This window comes from Vipera berus (assembly GCF_964194415.1).
Source record: "Vipera berus genome assembly, chromosome: 1".
Lineage (NCBI taxonomy): Eukaryota > Metazoa > Chordata > Lepidosauria > Squamata > Viperidae > Vipera > Vipera berus.
Window position 1 is genome coordinate 320164945 of NC_138202.1, and position 18793 is coordinate 320183737.

Here is an 18793-nt window from a genome sequence, read left to right on the forward strand (position 1 = left end):
AGCCTTGGTTTTGGTTTTGCTCTTGGGTTTCTTTGGAAAGCAGCCAAAGAACAAATTGATGCTGCAGTGAACGGGTGGCTGAATATGTTAGGGTGAAAGTGTGAACCTTAAGAAAACGTGTCGTTTGCTCATGAAGCTTTACGATCCTGTTCTGCCCTACAGGAAAAAAAAACAACTCTTCTGAATGTTGGCAATCGCTGAGATGTAGTTGTATGTGTCCCAGAGGTGGGGAAAATATGATTATATGCTTGCGGAGACTCCAAGGAGTGACAAAATTATCCTGAGATTGCCGAAATTCTCATGTGAATACTGACAATCAGCATTATTATTCAATATACAATATATTCACTAAAATGTTTATGGTCTAACTGTAATTGATAAGATATTTCACCAAAATTGATTTAACAGACAGCAACTCTGCCAGGGAAGAAGGATCTGGATGGGGCTAAGTGCCTTTTTCCTTCTATTTTCCTTCTATTTCCTTTCCCTAAGCTAGCCAGATTGATTCCGCCGTCTAGCTTACATCTCTCCAGGATAAAATAAGAAAGCATGAAAGAACCAGGCAGAGACTTTCTGTATCATAATCTTTTACTCCTGAAAAGCATTAATTATAATATTTCTATGTAGATAGGCATCTCTCACACATGCAAACTCAATATGGTTAATAGGGAGTGCACAAAAAGATAGGTTGTGTAAAGAACTTTTCTCAAACTGTCACTTTCCAGATGTGCTACATTATAAATTCCATTGATTGTAGCCAGGAAGCCCCTTGTGAAAAAAATGCAGCAATCCTCTTCTTTCTGCACGACCCAAAAACCAGCCAACCTGTTTAACTTTTTTTTCTGCTGCAGATAGACAGATAACAGTTTCTCTGCCATGTGCAAAACTGAGGCTGATACACCCCTTTTTTCTATACTCTTTCACAAATGCTCCACCAAACCTCCAAAATCTCAAGTTAGGATTGAACAACAAAAGGTGATCCATGCTTAGCAGGTAGACTGGACAGCCATAATTCATATGAAGGGTAAGCTCAGCCTCCACAAAAGACATGAATGAGTTTTGCTAGATGGAAAACTGAGGAGAGACAGACAGAGTGTTGTGCACATGCTGCTGAAAGAAGAAGTGAGATCTATATGAAAAAATGGACTATTTGTCCTCTGCTTGCAACATTGCCTTTTTGGCAGCTAATGTACTCAATTAAAAAAGCTCTAAATTAAGTCCTTCAACTACACCTAAGACATAAAAAATTGAAAAAGATGAGGAAGTGCATACTTTGTTTAGAGTATTATTGACATGTTTCAGGATAAGCAACACTGGAATCTTTTTAGTGGATCCCATTCTGTGGCTGAAGTTTTGCCATCCAGTTTACAATTAAGCATATGTATGGGGTTATAAGAACTAGCGAGTGGAACTTGTTTCTACTCTGTTGGGTAGAAGGTAGACGGGCAACCTGCATGGAAATTCTGGGCAGGCATCAGATGAGAGAAAGCTGATAAGCCTTGATTAGTTTGATGAAATTATAAGACATACAGCTGAAGGAGGAAGTAGTACATTGCCTTAAGGCATGTCCTGTGAAGCCTCTCTGTTTCCTGTGAGTTAAGCTAGACTAATATGTGTATAGAGATTTATTTTAATTATAGTCTGTCTTTCTGCCCACGGAGCAATCAAGACAGCTAACAATACAAAACATAACTAGAGTTAAAATGTCATTGAAATAATTAACCCGGTATGAAAGCTAACTCAGATTACAAAGGCATAGCTGAAGAAGAAAGACTTACTTCCTTTTTCTCAAGAGTTGTACCAATCATGATATTATGTTGACAACATTTATATCAGTTCCATTATGCCATGTATGATATCACTTTTCCCTTGTCCCTTCCAGATGTCCATGGATGTGAGCCATATAGAAGAAATTCTTCTCCTATATGCCCAACAAACAGACCTCATAAAGTGAGACCCCCTGCACCTAACACCCAGGCAAGTTCATTTTGAAATATGGGACCCCTCAGAAGATCAAGTCCTAAATTGTTGATGGGCTTTAAAGGTTAAAATGAATAATTTGTAGCCTGCCAGGGAAAAACTGCCAGGCATTTTTATTTTTATGCTTAGCATATTGCTTAGTAGTAGATCTCACTGCGTGGATTGGCACTTGATCAAGTGTGTCATTCACATGGGAGGGTGGAAATTTGGCTCTAAATATTGATCCCTGTAGTGATGTAATGTTCAGCCCAGGTTCTGGGTGATTTTTTCCTCTGCAGTTGTGTTCGTTTAACCCAGACATAATCATTTGTAAATTGTGCTTTATAATTTGAGTTCTGTGGACTCAACCAGTTATGATTCATTTAATAAATTGTGTTAAGGCAAACTATGGTTTTGCATGTTGGGTGACCATAGCCAAAAGAAGACTTTTTGATAAAAATGCTTAAAAATAAGGGGGGGGGAAACCCTGCGTACTGGCTGCACATTTCTTAATCATGTTGCTTAATACATTAACAACTAGTTTAATAAATCCAGAAACTAGATTTACCATCAGGTGGACTATGAAAGCCTATATTCCAGCCTAAGTGTAGGAAAGAAATGCTTAAAAATAAGAAAAAAAAATCTACTTACTGGCTACACATATTTTAATGATGCTGCTTTAATAAATTAGAAACTAGTTTAATAAATCCAGAAACTAGATATACCATGAAATGGACGATGAAGCTGCTTATATTCAGCAGCTTCAAAGTTACCAGTGACAAGAGAGAACTGCTGACATTTTGGGAGAAATATTTTTATTCTATTCTATTTTATTCTACATTCATATTACACACATTCTTAATTCCATGCAGTATATTATGTATTTATTTGTTTATCTACAAAATTTATATGCCTAGCCACAAAAATGACTTTAGGTGGTGGATAATAAGCATGGGTTTGTAATCCCAATGTTATTAATCTAATGATTATGAACAATGGATTTGACCCATAGATATAGAAACCTTATTTTACATGAAAAAAGTGGTATTGCCTTTGCCAAATGATGATACTATATCTTGGACCCATCTTTCTTTGTCGGATACTTAATTTTCTCTTGGCTCTGGTTTAATGGAATCCAGACAGTCTGCCATTAGATTTAAGACACCTATAAACATTATGTCCCTTGTTTTTGATCAAAAGTCTTCATCCTATTAAAGTACTACCTGTGGAGCTTCTGGAGTTCTCTAGACTAATGCCTCAGACCAATCTTTTTTAACATGGCCTCTTTTCCATCTTGGCATAAATTATGGTTCCAAAGTTTAAATTGATTTCTGCTGCCACTTCCTTCTAAATCAAAGGAAGTCAATTTTTTTTAAAAAAAGCAAAAGTCTTGTTTTGTAGCTTATAATATACCTCATTGTGTTGAATCCTGTGCTAAAGTAGCCTTTGTGAAGCCAGAGAAGAGGATTTACTTGTTAGGGTAAATGAGAGTGTCCTTCCAGAGCGTGGGTGGATGCTGTACAACCTAGCAAAGTCTCTCTCTCTTTCTCTCTCTCTCTCTCTCTCTCTCTCTCTCTCTCTCTCTCTCTCTCTCTCTCTCTCTCTCTCTCTCTCTCTCTCTCTCTCTCTCTCTCTCTCTCTGTGTGTGTGTGTAATGATACATTTTTCTGCTTCTTTTACTTTCTTAGGTACTTATTGCTTCCAAATAAATGATTCTCTTTCACATAATCCTAAACTGGTCCTAGATACTCAACCAGTAGAGCAGACTACGGAGCAGTGAGGTCTGCCAAGGGGGCTTAAGAAAGGCAAAAGGGCAGCTGCAACTGTGTGAAGCACTGCTCTTTTTTTGTGGGATAATATTAGTAGTATCTAGCTTCTATTCCAGTTCCAAACCGTCTTAACCTGTTTGTAAATACATGGGGCAATGTTAGTCTACATTTTTCCTTTACAGCTAATTAACCTGGGCCTGTCTCTGAGCTAGAGAAGTGTATTAGTTCAACTACATAAGGTCAAGGCCTGCGACAGTATTTCACTACTTCCTACTTAATGTTGTGATACAGTATTGCCTAACAAGTTGCTCTTAAAAACCAGTTACACATGAAAGAAGCATAAATTCATGCTTTTACTTGTGGCTTCTGGCAACTTTCTCCATAGATTTATATAAACAGCAGCGAGGATTAATCATAGGAAGGATCAGTGGGCAGACTAGGAAAAGAAAATTTATATTCATATTTGCATGTGTTTTTCTTGCACAGAAACCTGGAAGAAAAGCATCACATTGTAAGCGTGTCTTTCTTCACCGGCTTATCTGCTGGCATTTTTCCTCCCCAGTCAGGCTTACTAGCAGCTTCAATCTTAGTTCTGTTTGTATGTGCTTGGCTGTCTTCATTGTCTGTAGTCTCAGCTGCTTCTTTTCTTGTTTTTTTTCTTCTTCTTCTTTTTGGGTAGTTCTCACAGTTTCCCACATCTGCAGTTTTGAATCCCATGAGTAACCTTCTGAAGTGCAATACTGAGCAAATCCTCAATTCTGCCTTCAAAGACCGTAACCCAATTGCTAACTATGAGTCCTGAGAGCTTGCACTACTTTAGTAATCAATAGGCTCAGCCTATATACTCAGACATAAACTTCCTTATCTCCCCTGGGAAATCAACTCCCCAACCATATGTAAATTGCACTGCATGAGACTGACTTTTAATCTAAACTACTGGGGAAAAAAATTACAGGGTATCCTTAAGCAAGGCTTAACACATCACACTAAACATGCTTGGCAATCTCTGCATACTTTCCCTATGTTGGAAATGCAATTCCCAGATCTCTGGTTGTGAAAAGTAGGGCTAAGTCATACTTAACTGATTTCCTGACTAAGTCACAGGAATCCATAATTAGCTGGGTTCATATATCACACTGAGCTATAAACGTAATTGATTCCATTCACAAAACATTCCAAGCCAAAACTAACCTTAGGGGAAGTAGAACATATCTACAATGTTTCTTTGCCTTCTTTGTTCTTCATTTAAATGGTTCAGTTTTGTTCTGGTTTTGAACAATATATATACATATCTATTAGAAACTCTGAATATCTGTTTTTTGTACAATAAAATAAAGGGTATTTGAATTACTCATAAATCACTGTATAAATAGAATGCACTAACATTTCCTAGAGTAACTTGCCTTTTGCAAAAATGTTCACAAGACAATACTAATATAATATGTGTATATACACTAAAATTGTCTCTCTGTGTAACTGTTTAGAGAAGAGATACAGCAACCTCAGTTTTTACTGTCATATATTATTTATATGTAGATGGAATCTAGTCAGTGAAACACTTATAAATCTTTTCCTTTAAAATAAACAGGATTTATTAAAAGTGCTGAATACTGGTTGGATCATTCATTTTTATCCAGTATTTACTGATTTACCATTCATGTCCTCATACACTGATTAATGGATTCCAGTAAATTATTATTATTATCCGTTATTGAGCTATACAAATCTAATTCTATTGTATCACTGAGCTAATAGAGTCAAGATGTCAATTTAGAATTGTAAGGAAGTATGCACAAGGCATATGCTTCAAACTCTAAATCACTTCACAGTAAGGAGATGGAGTGATGTTGCTTAAAATGTGATGCTGTTCAGCCTAAAAAGCAGCTGTCTAATGGCCAAACAGATCACACCACAGCCCCAATCCAACCATCTCTAAATTAGAATGAATGAGCGCTCTTCTTTTCACTGGAGGTGAGCAATGCCCGTTCCCATCTCTAGGGCTGGCTCTGGAGTTCCTCCAAAAGTAATATAATTCTGAAGGTGACAGGAGGAGAAAACGATTAAACAGAGAGGAATAATTTAAGTGTACTGAATTTAATTTAATTCAGTTTAAGTTTAAATAACGTTACACTTAAGTAGCATTACAATCCATAAACAGGGTACAGATTCTTAAAAGAAACATTGTTCTTAAATGATAATAGTTTAAAATAATTAAAAGGAAAAAAACTAAAAAGCATGTTAGGTATCTTCAATTGCTTTCAAAAACTCTTGGATGAGAGATAGGAGTACCAGACATTAGTTTAACCAGAAGATTAAAAGTATTGTGGCCAACTCTAATGGAACAAGGAGGGGTTCCATGACCAGAGCATCTGTGTTCTGAGCATTTCCATTTGAGTCATCACACTGCAAATTTCCAGCAGATGCAGCGCGTCTATGATAATTCTCCATAGCCAACTCGCCTTGGCCAACTTAGCATGGCCAACTTGCTGCAGGACACCTTGCCACGGCCAACTCACCACAGGACAACTCGTTGCTAGGCAAAAGTTACACTAATAACAAAGAAATGGTGGAATAGAATCATTAAAGAAAGGATGCAAAAGAAGGGACAGAATGAAAGGTAATCGACAAAAAATAAAATAATTCTTTATTTTAAATAATTAAATAGAATTGTTAAATTGTTCCACAGTGAGTTGTCCCATGGCAAGTTGGCTGTGGCAAGTTGTCCTGTGGCAAGTTGGCCGTGGTGAGTTGGCTGTGACGAATTGGCCACAACAAGTTGGCTGTGGCAAGTTGTCCCATTCCCGATGCAGCAGCTTTAAGAGAGCATCTTTACTAGATCTTAGCCAGCAAATAATTACATGTAGGAGTAGGTGGGGTGTGATGGAGTGTAGTAGGCTAGATTCCCAGGAGGAAGGGAGTGCCTTCCAGAGGAATAAGAGACAACTCAATCTGGATATTTTATGTTGGGAGAAAGATGTTCAAGACAATCCCTCCCTAATAGTTTTCAGAGTATATGGTAGGTTCAGATAGTAGAGCAGATAGTCTGGCAAGATTCTGTCTGTAGGTGTAGAAACAATAAAAAACTCCACCATGTGTTATTCTTGGGTTTGAGGCCTAAGAAGGGTGCCTATATAGAGTTTGTGCAGTTTAGAGCTTTGTGTGGTATTACAATTAGCTGAATTCTCCGTAACAAGAAAGCAAAATGACAGAAAGACAAGTGTTCTGAATGTAAGTAATGAGTCTCATCAGCAGAATGGCTTGGACAGAGGGTGGGTTGGATATAAGTAGGATAATGGGTTTCCAGTTTCTTGTCAATTGCATTGGAAGAAAAACTCAGGGCCACCCAAGGTCATAGAAGAGCCTGCAAGCTGTGCTATCTGATATCCTTGTTTTTACATCTGCATTTCTGTTCCATTTTTATTTCAAAATTCCTGGTCTTTTTCACCACCACCCCTGTTTTTCATTCAGTGGGTCTCATTCCCTGCTCTGGTGATCATCATTATGATACGGCCTCAGCTTTTCCCTCTTCCTTCTGATGTTACTTTGACAAGAATCTCTCAAAGCAGCAAAAGCTTGTAAGCCTTTTGAAAATTAATTTAGCACTAGCCTAATTGTTCCAGCTTTGCCAATAGCATATGAAATCAATAAACATGTGAGTGGTAGAGGGCCAGGAAAAGCAGATACTGCCTGTGTGGTCATAGGAATATATTTACTGAACAAACTTAAACTTATATACCACTTCCCAGTGCTTTACAGCCCTCTCTAAGTGGTTTACAGAGTCAGCATATTGCTCCCAACACTGTGGTCCTCATTTTACCGACCTCAGAAGGATGATGGAAGGCTGAGTCAACTTGAGCCGGTCAGGATCAAAGGTCTGGTGTGTGAACAGAGTTAGCCTGTAATACTGCACTCTAACCACTGAGCCACCACAGTTCAGGAGGTTCTTTCCAGAATTTTGGAAATGAAATGTACAGGAGAGGAAAGATTTTTAGCACCTACTATAGACCCGGTCTGAATCAGGACCGCACATTCTATAGTAAGAAAGAACAAGGAAATGGCTCAGCTGCATGTTGGGCATGTAACCTATCTGGGAATTCTGGAAGACCTAACCCAGGCCTTTTGCAGGACAGTTGGTTAGGAAAGGCTGTTCTTGAGCTTGATCTAGTTTAGACCTGTTGGGCCTCTTCCTGGCCTTTAATTCATTTTCAATCTCTTTCCAATATTTGGATACAGTGCTCACACACACGATAGTAGAAATGTGTGGGATTAGTCAGAAGCTGCCACAACTACAGGTAGCCTTTGATTCATGACCATAATTAAGACCAGAATTTTCGTTGCTAAGTGATGTGGTCAGTAACTGAGTCACTCATGTGACTGGACCTGATTTTACAACCATTTTTACCATGGTCATTAAGCAAACACAGCTTCCCCAATTGACTTTCCTGGTCAGAAACTGACTGGGAAGGTTGCTAATTATGATCATATGACTGCCAGATGCTGCAATTCTTGTAAATGCAAACTGGTTGCCAAGTGTCCAAGCTGCAATCCCATAGGGGTTGTGTGATGGTCTTAACTCTGAGGATGGATCATAAGGCAGTCGTAACTTTGAACTACTGTTAAGTGAGCTGTTGTAAGTTGAGGACTACCTGTAAAAAGGAAACAGGCATGTAAGCAGAGAGGACAAAAAAGCCAGGAATCTTGACTACAAGGTCCATTACAGGAGTAAATAAGAAGGAATCAAATTGTTAAGAGAACAAAGGAAAAAAAATGTCACCTGAACCAGACAAAGGAAGCTGTGCCTGAACATATGAAACGGGGTCCCCATCCCATTCCAGCTAGTCAATAAAGCAAGAATCCTTGGAGACAAAAAGAGGTCCACAAGCCCACCGACTCCTTGAGAATTATTTTGGAATCAAACTTGGCAGTTTCCATCCCTCTTAGCTAGTGCCTGGCAGCCTACCGTAGTTGAAAAGGATGTAGGTAAGCATGAATGAGTTGTATGTACGTGTGAGAAAGAGTGAGTGTACCTTGTAACCAGTAAAGTTTTGCTATTTCTTTAAATTCACCAGGTCTCTGTATATTCCAAAGAACCTGATTTGCCTTAGTGTTTGGTTGAAACAGATTTGGATTTGTCCCTAGTTATTTCCCAGCTGTTGACTGGGGGTGTGTATCTTGTCTGCTCTCGCTGCACCCATTTGGAGAAAGCAAGGGGAGGGTTTACAAGATCTGTGTGTCTTGACAGGGTGTGAATGAGGGCCAATAAACTGAATTTGGTGGCACATGTAACATAAGAACTTGAATTTTATTCACTATCTGTTCTGTAAAGCACGTTTCTGAGGCCACAGTAGAATTAACAACTTGTGCTAGCAACTTGAGAATTGGACGTCATTGATTCTGAAAAACATCTCCATAAAATGTAATCTCAATCAGGGATCCATCCATCACTAGAACATGTTTTTATTAAAATCAAAGGTTTGGATCACGATCAAGGCTTTACTGAAGAGAGTGATCTCTCAGTGAAATTCAAATTTATATGGTGGCTAGAAAAGGGATCAGACCATTTTCACTGATAGCTTCTCCCCATGGAATTCCCAAAGTTTGTCCAGATGGATGGGACGCCTTTGGGAATACAGTGATAGAAGGAAAATCAGTGATATCCATATTTTTCCCATATTGCACAGAGGGAAAAAGAAGCTTACAATAAATATTTTCTAAGTACTGAAAGCACAATACTACTATGTTCATATGTGAAAGTTTGGCATAGAGTGTGTGTTTACTACATGCATTAAACCTTGAATTAAAGGTCCATGTTCAGTTTCTATTGCTTGAATGTTATATCTATACAGTTTCTTTGGGAAATAAACACATATTAAGGTGTGTTATTCAACTATAGGGATATTAGATGAAGAGATACAGTTAGTCGACACCCCACACATGCTGAAGCTGTAGAGTACACAGTGCTAACAATGAGCATAGAGAAGGGCCATGGCTGCACAGAAATTCTGTTGGACTAATAATACGTGTACTGTGTGTTTCAGAATGGTTCCTCCCCCTCCTATTAACAAACCCCATGTCTGCCTATCCACTACACTCATCATGAGCAGCATGGTGCTGATGGATGCTTATCTGGTGGAACAGAACCAGGGTTCGAGGAAATTGGCTATTTGCATCATGGTCTCAGTTGGAGACATCTGCTTCCTGGTGGTGCTCAGGTATGTCGCTGTTTGGGTTGGGGCTGAAGTAAGGACTGCTAAGCGAGGCTATGCCATGATCCTTTGGTTCCTCTATGTCTTCGTGCTGGAAATCAAAGTCTACTTCATTTATCAGAACTATAAGGCTGACAGGAAAAGTTTGGACCTCATGGCCCGCAAAGCATTGACCCTTCTGCTGTCAATCTGCATCCCAGCCCTCTATGTGCTTTTGGTGGCTACAGAGCATATGGAGTACGTCAGGACGTTCAAGAAAAAGGAGGACCTTCGCAATCGTCTCTTCTGGGTCATTGTCGACATGCTGGATGTGCTGGACATTCAGGCCAATCTCTGGGAGCCTCAGAAGAAAGGGTTACCTATCTGGGCCGAAGGCCTGATGTTCTTCTACTGCTACATCCTCCTCTTGATTCTGCCTTGTGTTTCGCTGTGTGAAATTAGTATGCAAGGAATCAGTATTGTGCCGCACCGCATGATGCTGTACCCAATTCTGAGCATGCTTACAATCAATATCACCACAATCTTCATCAGGGGAAGTAATATGTTATTCTTCCGGGACATTCGTGTCTCTGGTATCTTCATGGGGAAGAATGTGCTGGCCATTGTTCTTAAGGTCTGCATGTTTGTGCAGTACAAGAAACATTTGTATCACACAGCAGCAGGACATGGCACAGTAGACCCACAACATAATGTTTCTTCCCAACCACAGCCTGTCATGCATCTACTAAAGCCCCAGAACCAGACTCCCTGCCCTGAGGAATTGGCCCAGGAAAATACATGACATGCTGTGCATCCACATGCCTTGTGGCAAGGAACATCTTACGTCTATGATCATTAAGATCAAAAGCAAAGAAGAACCAAATGTATCAGGCCCCACCAAGCCAGTGCTGGTCCACCTTGAAAGTTTATCAGTGAGTGCTCCCACCCCTTCCTTCCTTACACAGATGTACTGCTAACAATGACCTCAGTTGAAATAAGGTCATTTCAGGAATGATCCAAAACAAAACCCAGCCCTACTGCCAAGGAGCAAGCTAGCAAGAAACAGATGGGCAGATCTCTGGGAAAGTATGAACCACTGAATCAATAATCTGCCAGTGGACAGGAGTCAGCAGCAAGTTATTAATTCCCTCCTGTGCCTTTCCTATAGTCAATCATTCTGTAATGAAAGCTGTTTGGGCATGTGGCCAACTCTGTTGCATAGAATACATCTGTGAATATGAGGAAAGTATATTTTCACCTACAGGGCACATAACATTTGAAATGTGACCTTCCTTTTTGGGATGGTTGAAAGACTCGGCATCTGTGCCCGCCTGCCTATTTAATTTTCTGGGGGTGGGATGCTCAGGTATGTAGTGGTTCCAGGGCCATGTTCTCTTTCCTGTGGAAACATGCTGGCTTATGATCCTTTTCCCATGCTTCTTTTCATAGATATTTTTCTCTTTCAATAAAATGAAGACCAAGCTTGAAGGTTTGTCCCATTTCCCTGTGCAGGTGCCTTGCAACATCTTTCAGTGATCAGGTTAATGTTTATGCTTGATATTGTCTTGAAGGATAAGAAGGTTACAAGTAATTGCAGGAAACCAAGAGGAGAGAAAGACACAAAACACTACCCACTTCGTTTCTTAGGTCCCATGTTGTTAAATCTCCTCTTAAAATCCACCTAACATACAGTTTCAAACTATACATTGAAAATTTGTTGCGATTGGCATTGAAAATATTTTCTTACTGGATCATGGAGCTGCAGGTGCAGCTATACTTGTCAAGCAATATTGTCACCCTGACGGTAATTGTGCAGAGACAGCTCTAGAGTCTAGATGTGTCAGACAGGAAGAATAAACATAAAATCTTTAGGGTGATCTCCTTTTCCAGATGTAAGAGTATTCAGCTTTATTGCATCCATGGGGAAGTGGATGACAGACCTTCTCGTTTTTGTGTTGTATCAGGCTCCTATAGAATTTTACATACAAGACAGATTCTCTGAATATTTAGGGTTTTAAAACAAAAATCCATAATGGGCCTTATTCTCCATTATAGACTACTAATAACTTCCTACCTGCCTCCAGGCCAGGAATTCTTTTAATTGTGCAATAGGAGAGAATGTTGACAGATAGCACCTTCCTCCCTTGTCTACCAGGTGAGCTGTCTTCACTCAAATGACCGTTCCACAAAGATTTAAGAACTCACCTTGTCCATTAGTGACAACTTTTGTTTTACAAAGGTCTAAACAGGGACGCGGTGGCTCAGTGGGTTAGGACGCTGAGCTTGTCGATCAGAAGGTCGGCAGTTTGGCGGGTCGAATCCCGCGTAACAGAGTGAGTGCCTGTTACTCATCCCAGCTTCTGCCAACCTAGCAGTTCGAAAGCACGTAAAAATGCAAGTAGAAAAATAGGGACCACTATGGTGGGAAGGTAACAGCGTTCCGTGTGCCTTTGGCGTCTAGTCATGCCGGCCACATGACCACGGAGACGTCCTCGGACAAGCGCTGGCTCTTCGGCTTTGAAACGGAGATGAGCACCAGCCCCTAGAGTCAGAAACGACTAGCACGCATGTGCGGGGGAACCTTTACCTTTAACCTTTAAACACCCAGAAGAATGCTCTGTGGTGGCCCCGTCACATGCTGGGGGGAAGTGGGGAAGTGATAAGCAGGCAGGTCCAAACTCAAAGAGTTCACGCCTTCTCTGTGGTGCCTAGGACAACTCGCCACAATCATCTCACTGCAGCCATCTCACCCTGTCCAACTCGCCATGGCCATTTTGCCGTAACTAAGCCAGCACAGCCACCTTGCTGAGGCCATTTTGCCACAACCGACTCTCTGTCAGACAACTCACAATGGCCAACTCATTGCGGAACAACTCACCACGGGACAATCCACATGGGATAACTCAATGTGATAAATGTTATCTGCCACTGTTTTTCTACATTATTTCCATTTTTGTCAGTGGCAATGATGTCGAAGAAACAGTGGCGGATATTTATCATGTTGAGTTATCCCACATTGAATTGTCCCACAATGAATTGTCCCGCAGTATGTTGGCTGCGGCAAGTTGTCCTGTGGTGAAAGGGCCATGGCAAGATGGCCACGCCGGGTTGACCATGATGAGTTGTCCTGTTCTCTGGGGCACATCTTTATCTTCTTCCAAGCTCTCCCCACACTATTTCTCTCCCTCACTAATAGACTGCCAGAAAACCTGTGTAGCCCTTCGGATATGTGTACTTTCTGCCAAATGAGGGCTTTCTGCAGAAATTAAAGTTGTCAAGCTGCTTTTGTTTTTATAATACAAAGCTGAGAAAAGACTGAGAACAACAGCTGTTTCCTGCTCTGGGGAAGAACCTTTCTCTTCCTTAAATAAAGCGAGAACATGAACAGTGTTGGTTGTTAATTACCTGGATTTAAATATACCACAAGAGAAGTTAAACTAAAGCATTGAAAAAAAACATTTGGGGTAAGGCATAGGGTCTCCAACTTTATAGCACTATATTCCTCTAAAATCATGAATTATCTAATTATTATCTGCCCTCCTGAATATTACTCTGACAGGCTCCTTTTCGGTGTGTGTGCAAGCCAGCCTTTAAGACCTAAAGCTGAATCATGGTTAAAATACACTCCAGGATCAGGGGTATCATTTGACAGACATTGTGCAAGCGCCATTGAAAGACAGCTGCAATCTACTCAGCACCAGCAGACCAATGAAGGCCGCCTTTGTCCAGATAGAGTGGTGCAAATGCAGTTCCCCTCAAATATCTCATGAATGTCCAGGAAGGGGTGCCCTCTAGTACCTACATTTTAGGAACCTCTGGACTAAGAAGTAAGAGGGGACTAATTATCTTTATTTTTTGTTCATTTAAGCCAAAAGAAAGGGAGAGAGCATTGAAAGATACTTGATTTTTTTTTGTAAGGTAACATTTGGACACGTATTTCCACTGCTACCATTTTAGAAGGTCAACCTGCAATATAGGTGGATTAAATAAAGAGAGAGAGCAAACTAAAAGACCGTCTATCCTTCTTGATTTCTTCAGTGGAAGTATTAGTGCAGTCTAGCCCTTCCTCTTCAAGAAAAAGTCCAGCAGATTTTTTATAAAATCATGTGCAGCTTACAATTAGACACGAGAAACTTACTTTGCTGCTGCTAAGAGGCTTTCTGTTCAGAAACACCCTCTGTGACTTGCAGCTTAGTCTTAAGAAACTCCCACTGGGGTCAGTGGCATTTACTCCCACATATGTATCTCTTAGGATTTGTAGTCAGAAGTTTAATTAACTGGAATACAGCTCATTCTCTTTCTTTATAATTACAAATCTTTACTCAGTTTTTTAATTGGTTTGGAACCATTTTCAGTGTTGTATGCCAAAACCAGAAATTATAAATAAAAAGAAAATTCAGAGACTATATGTATATTCTCCAGGAGAAAAAGTTGGTCTTTTTAGTAAACACCTAGGTACAAATGAACACTTAATTAGAAAACTGCATCTAGGAGATCTAGCTTATGAAAACCAAACTGTTAGATTTTTCCATTGTTTTTTTGTGTCTCCACACACAAAATTTCCTTCAGAGGAAATTTTGAACTGGCCAGCCAAAATCTGCAGTGTTCTTCTCCTCATTTTTTGGATTCATATTATAAATTGTAACTTTATTATTTATGCCTTTAATTAAATTACATTGGAAAGAAAGAAAAATAGTAACATCTTAAAATGGGTAAAGTAAAAAGAGTGAAAAGTAAATTTATCATCTGGATTATGGAGCTATTAGATGACAATAGAGACTAAACTTTGCTGCCATCTAGTAATTTTCTAGAGCAGCGGTTGTCAACTAGTGTGCCACAAGACATTTTTGTTCCACAAAAGGTCCACAGGTATTCAGTTGTTTCATCAACTGTATGTCCCACCTGTAAGATGTATGCCATGAGATAAAAAAAAGTTGAAAACCATAATTAACCATGTCAAGGTAGTGTCTTAACCGGTGTCAAGGTATTTATGAAACGTTCATCTGCCTGACAATGCTGGATGGCTCACAATCAAAAGAAATCACAATTACATTGATAAAATTTTAAGAACAACAGACCACTCAGAATGAAGTAGACTAAGGGTCCCATTCTGGGCAAAAAGCCTGGATAATAAGCCAGATCTTCAAGACTCTTCTGAACAACAGCAGAGTGGGGAACATCCATGTCTCAGGGGGAGCCTAGTTGCAGAGGGCAGGTGCTGCTACAGAGATGGCATGTTGGATGACATTGTTTAATCAAAATAACCCAATACCAACCCTTCAAGATTGAAGTGGCCAGACAGATGCAATGGGAGACCAAGCAACAAGGGTCACCAAGATCCAGTTATCAGGCTCTGAGGGTAGACACCAAGGACTAGACAATGGTACTGCTTTCCAGCAGCAGGCCCAGTGTCCCCAAGTTTGACGCATTTCAGATTTCTGCCATATCACCCTCTGCCCATCAGCCTGCCCCAGGGTGTCCTTCCAAGGCTCACATACACATGTCCAACCTCTCTCTATCTCCCTCCCTCTCCCTTTCCCCTCTCTCTCTTTCACACACACACACACACACGCACACACAGACACAGACACACACACAAAAAGAGAGGAATTACAAGACAATCCATTTTTTCCCAACCAGGAACTTGGTCACCTCTGTTATGAGTAATTAAATACTGTAAGAGTGCAAAGAATCTTGGGATCGTGTTGGAACCCTTGCTGTGAAGTTAATCCTGAAAGGTTGAGAAAACTATCAAGGTCTTTGGAAACAAAGTAATTAAGAAAATGGCAAGTATCCTCAGTGGGTTTTTTTTGAGTTAGATATCATAACATCACACCAAAAAAATGGTTTTGCGTTTATGACTCATGCCTTTGAGGAATTAGTAAATCCTGATCATGAAAAACTTATTGCTGCACGCTGCCTACTATTTATATTGGACTTCTATTGGATGTAAGAGTCAAATGCAAAGAAAAGTGAATCTTGTACTTTGGCCCCTTTTGTGCAAGAAACATCCATTTTGAGAAAATGCATTTGAATATTAAAACATTACTTTTCCTAAGGCAATTGTTCTTCCATATTTTTTGAGTAAGATACTCTTTTTGGGTGATTTCTGAAGGGTGTCAAATATAGCTTGTGAAAGTAAAATGTGGATTTTTATCAAAACCAGATCTTTGGTCCAGATTTCTCTATTTTGATAACTTTCAGATCCCACTATCTCCAATCAGCATGACGTATGGCTAATGTTATAATGGCTAATGATATAATGTTAATAAATAATATCTCCTAGTTAATTTGGAAGATTGGGAAAGTCATGTTAGTGTCATTGTTTCCAGTGGTCTCCGCCATGAGAGTCAAGGTCTCCATATCTTAGGTAAAACCTCTTGCAGGCCCATTTCCTGTTTGCCAGGTTCTTTTTTAGATTGGGAACAAAGACAGATGCTCCCAAATGCAGGTGTTCCACCATGAATGGAATATCTGCTCGTTGGACCATGGATATACTAAATGTTCATATCTGCTGCAACTGTTTAATCTCAATCTTTCTTCTTTTGTCATAACAATGTAGCATTTTACAATTCATACAAGTACTGTATAAATTTCCAACCTGAGAAATTGCATTATAAATGTTTAATGGCTAAGATCTCAGAAGATTGTCAAACTCATGAAATATTGGCATCTCCATTTGTATGTGACAGAATTTTGTCACACTTAGCAATCTTACAAGTCTGGGTTTTTTATTTTGGCACCTGCACCAGGGACCCCTGACATATCCTCATGGACTACTAATAATATTGGGATTGCAGGCTGGGTTCAATTAGCTTAGCCTATTGCATAAACTTAGTCTGTGGATGTTTACTGTAAATTTAATAAACAAAATAGAGTGTGCAAACAAAAAGAGATGATTGATGCAGATTCGTATTTCTTTTTATTTGACAGGTAGTCCCAAATTTTATGGATTGCTTCCAGTAACTAGTGCCAATGAACCTAAATCTAATCTTTAACATACCCCTTTCTCCTTTTGCAGTTAACACTAAGAGGTTCCTAGGACTCCAGAAGAATTCCTTAATGATATGCACTTGATGCAATATATGCTCCATAGAACTACATATGACTCATTCCAGTCATCTCATCTTAGTAGTTAATGTAAGTCTGGGGGGATGGCCGGACAACCGAGGTGTCTCCAAAAATTACAGCTCTCTTGTTTGCTGCTGTGGTCAATGGGAACTGAAGTCCAAAACCTCTGGAGGACATCCAGTTGTCTACTTTTGGCTAGAACTTATTGTCATTGGCTCTATTTAGTGAACAGCTGCTAGAGCTTAACTGTTCATTGGTCTGGTAAACACACAAACATGAATCAACATTCATGCAAATTAACTTCTCTTCCCTCTGGTATAACATTTACATTTCAGTCAATGATTTTTTTTCAATACTAAATGTATCTCATGTATATTATAAAAAGACATTTATTTATTTATCAAATTTTTAAAACTACCCATCTCCCACACGGAAGGTAGCAATTCCTTTCAAAACATTTTAAGAGCACTCACTGGAAATAATTCTTTTTATTGGTTTGCTCTTCAGTCTCTTTCTGCTCCCAAGTCTAACTTGTGTCACACTGTTTATCCCAGCGTGACAAGTCCAGAGTACAGCATGCATATTGGCTTCTCTCAAAGAAACCCTCATGTTCCCATATAGCTGCCATCTTGAATCCCTCTCCTACCAGAGGGGCCCAGAAAATTATCCTCCTCCCTTCTAGTGATACCACTGGGCCTCCTGCAGCCCTCTGGAAGATTGGGAGGGAGTTTCAGCTCTCCGCTCCTCAAATTGCCTCTATGCTCAAAGGGCAATATATCATTTCCATTGGTCAAGAAGTCATTCTCTCACCAGCAATACTTTGCAGAGCTCTCTGACCTGTGTTTGTCCAGAGCACGTGCCATTGATGTTTGGGTGTGTGTATGTTGTGTTACTGACATTTGTTAATCAGTGTCAGAAAATCTTGCACACAGATCTCAATGATAAACTGCGAAAGTTGGTAACCTAAGGATCCAGACTTCTCCTCAAGTGGCTATTAAAGATTTGGGGGCTTCTGAAACCCCTTTCTCCAGATTTGTGGAAATTTATCACCATGATTTCTACCCAAGAATCCATTGTAAATCTTAAAATAGGTTTAATGTGTTCGACCTCTCCCAAACTGCCCCCTCAAAATAGACAAAATATCTCCCATTATTATTCTGCCCACTTAAGACCCAGATGTTAAAGACTTATCAGCTGCCAGGAAAAGTTGACCTCCATACCCTACTGAAACTCTTAACACCCCTGGTTTCAGTTTGCAAGGAGAAAACTTTAAAGAAATACCTGTACCATTGAGTCCTTGTGTTCTTGGAGTTTGAGGGTTTGCTTGCAGACATTTCATTATCAACTAAATAACTCATGCACAGGGCACTGATGACATTATCTAGTTGGGTAATGAAATGTCTGCAGACAAATAACCACGCTCAGCGGCAAAGACTCAACAGTGCACCTCTGAGGTGCAGATATTCTCTTCTATTGACACCAATAGTAGTCAAGACAAAAAACCAAAAAGCTGCTTCTTTACTAGTTTCACCTCCATCTTTTACAAAAAAACAAACAAACCCCAAGCTTTTCAACAGAACCCCATAACAGGCTGCTCCAGTCCCTGTTTCCCCAACTATTCTATTTCAGTTCTTATACGGATGCCCTTTTTCAATCCTCCGTTGCTAGCTAAGGATCACACTGCATTAAAGGTAAATTAAGAAGAGGCACACAAAAAGATACAGATGCCGGGGACAGTAAGAGGCCTAGAACTGACTCTGGTCACTACTGCAAACTCTTCCTTTAGATATAATGTAGGTATTAGATCAG

The 18793-nt window shown here is 39.8% G+C and overlaps 1 protein-coding gene across 1 annotated transcript; it reads left to right on the forward strand.

Moving 5' to 3' along the window:
* Positions 1–9767: 9767 nt before the first annotated feature.
* Positions 9768–11339, forward strand: LOC308667451 (transmembrane protein 121-like; the record flags this gene model as incomplete). The annotated part of the gene is made up of 1 exon (XM_081326669.1): positions 9768–11339. The coding sequence occupies one exon, from the start codon at positions 9768–9770 to the stop codon at positions 10713–10715; it is 948 nt and encodes a 315-aa protein (XP_081182795.1). The 3' UTR covers positions 10716–11339.
* Between the last annotated feature and the right edge of the window lie 7454 nt (positions 11340–18793).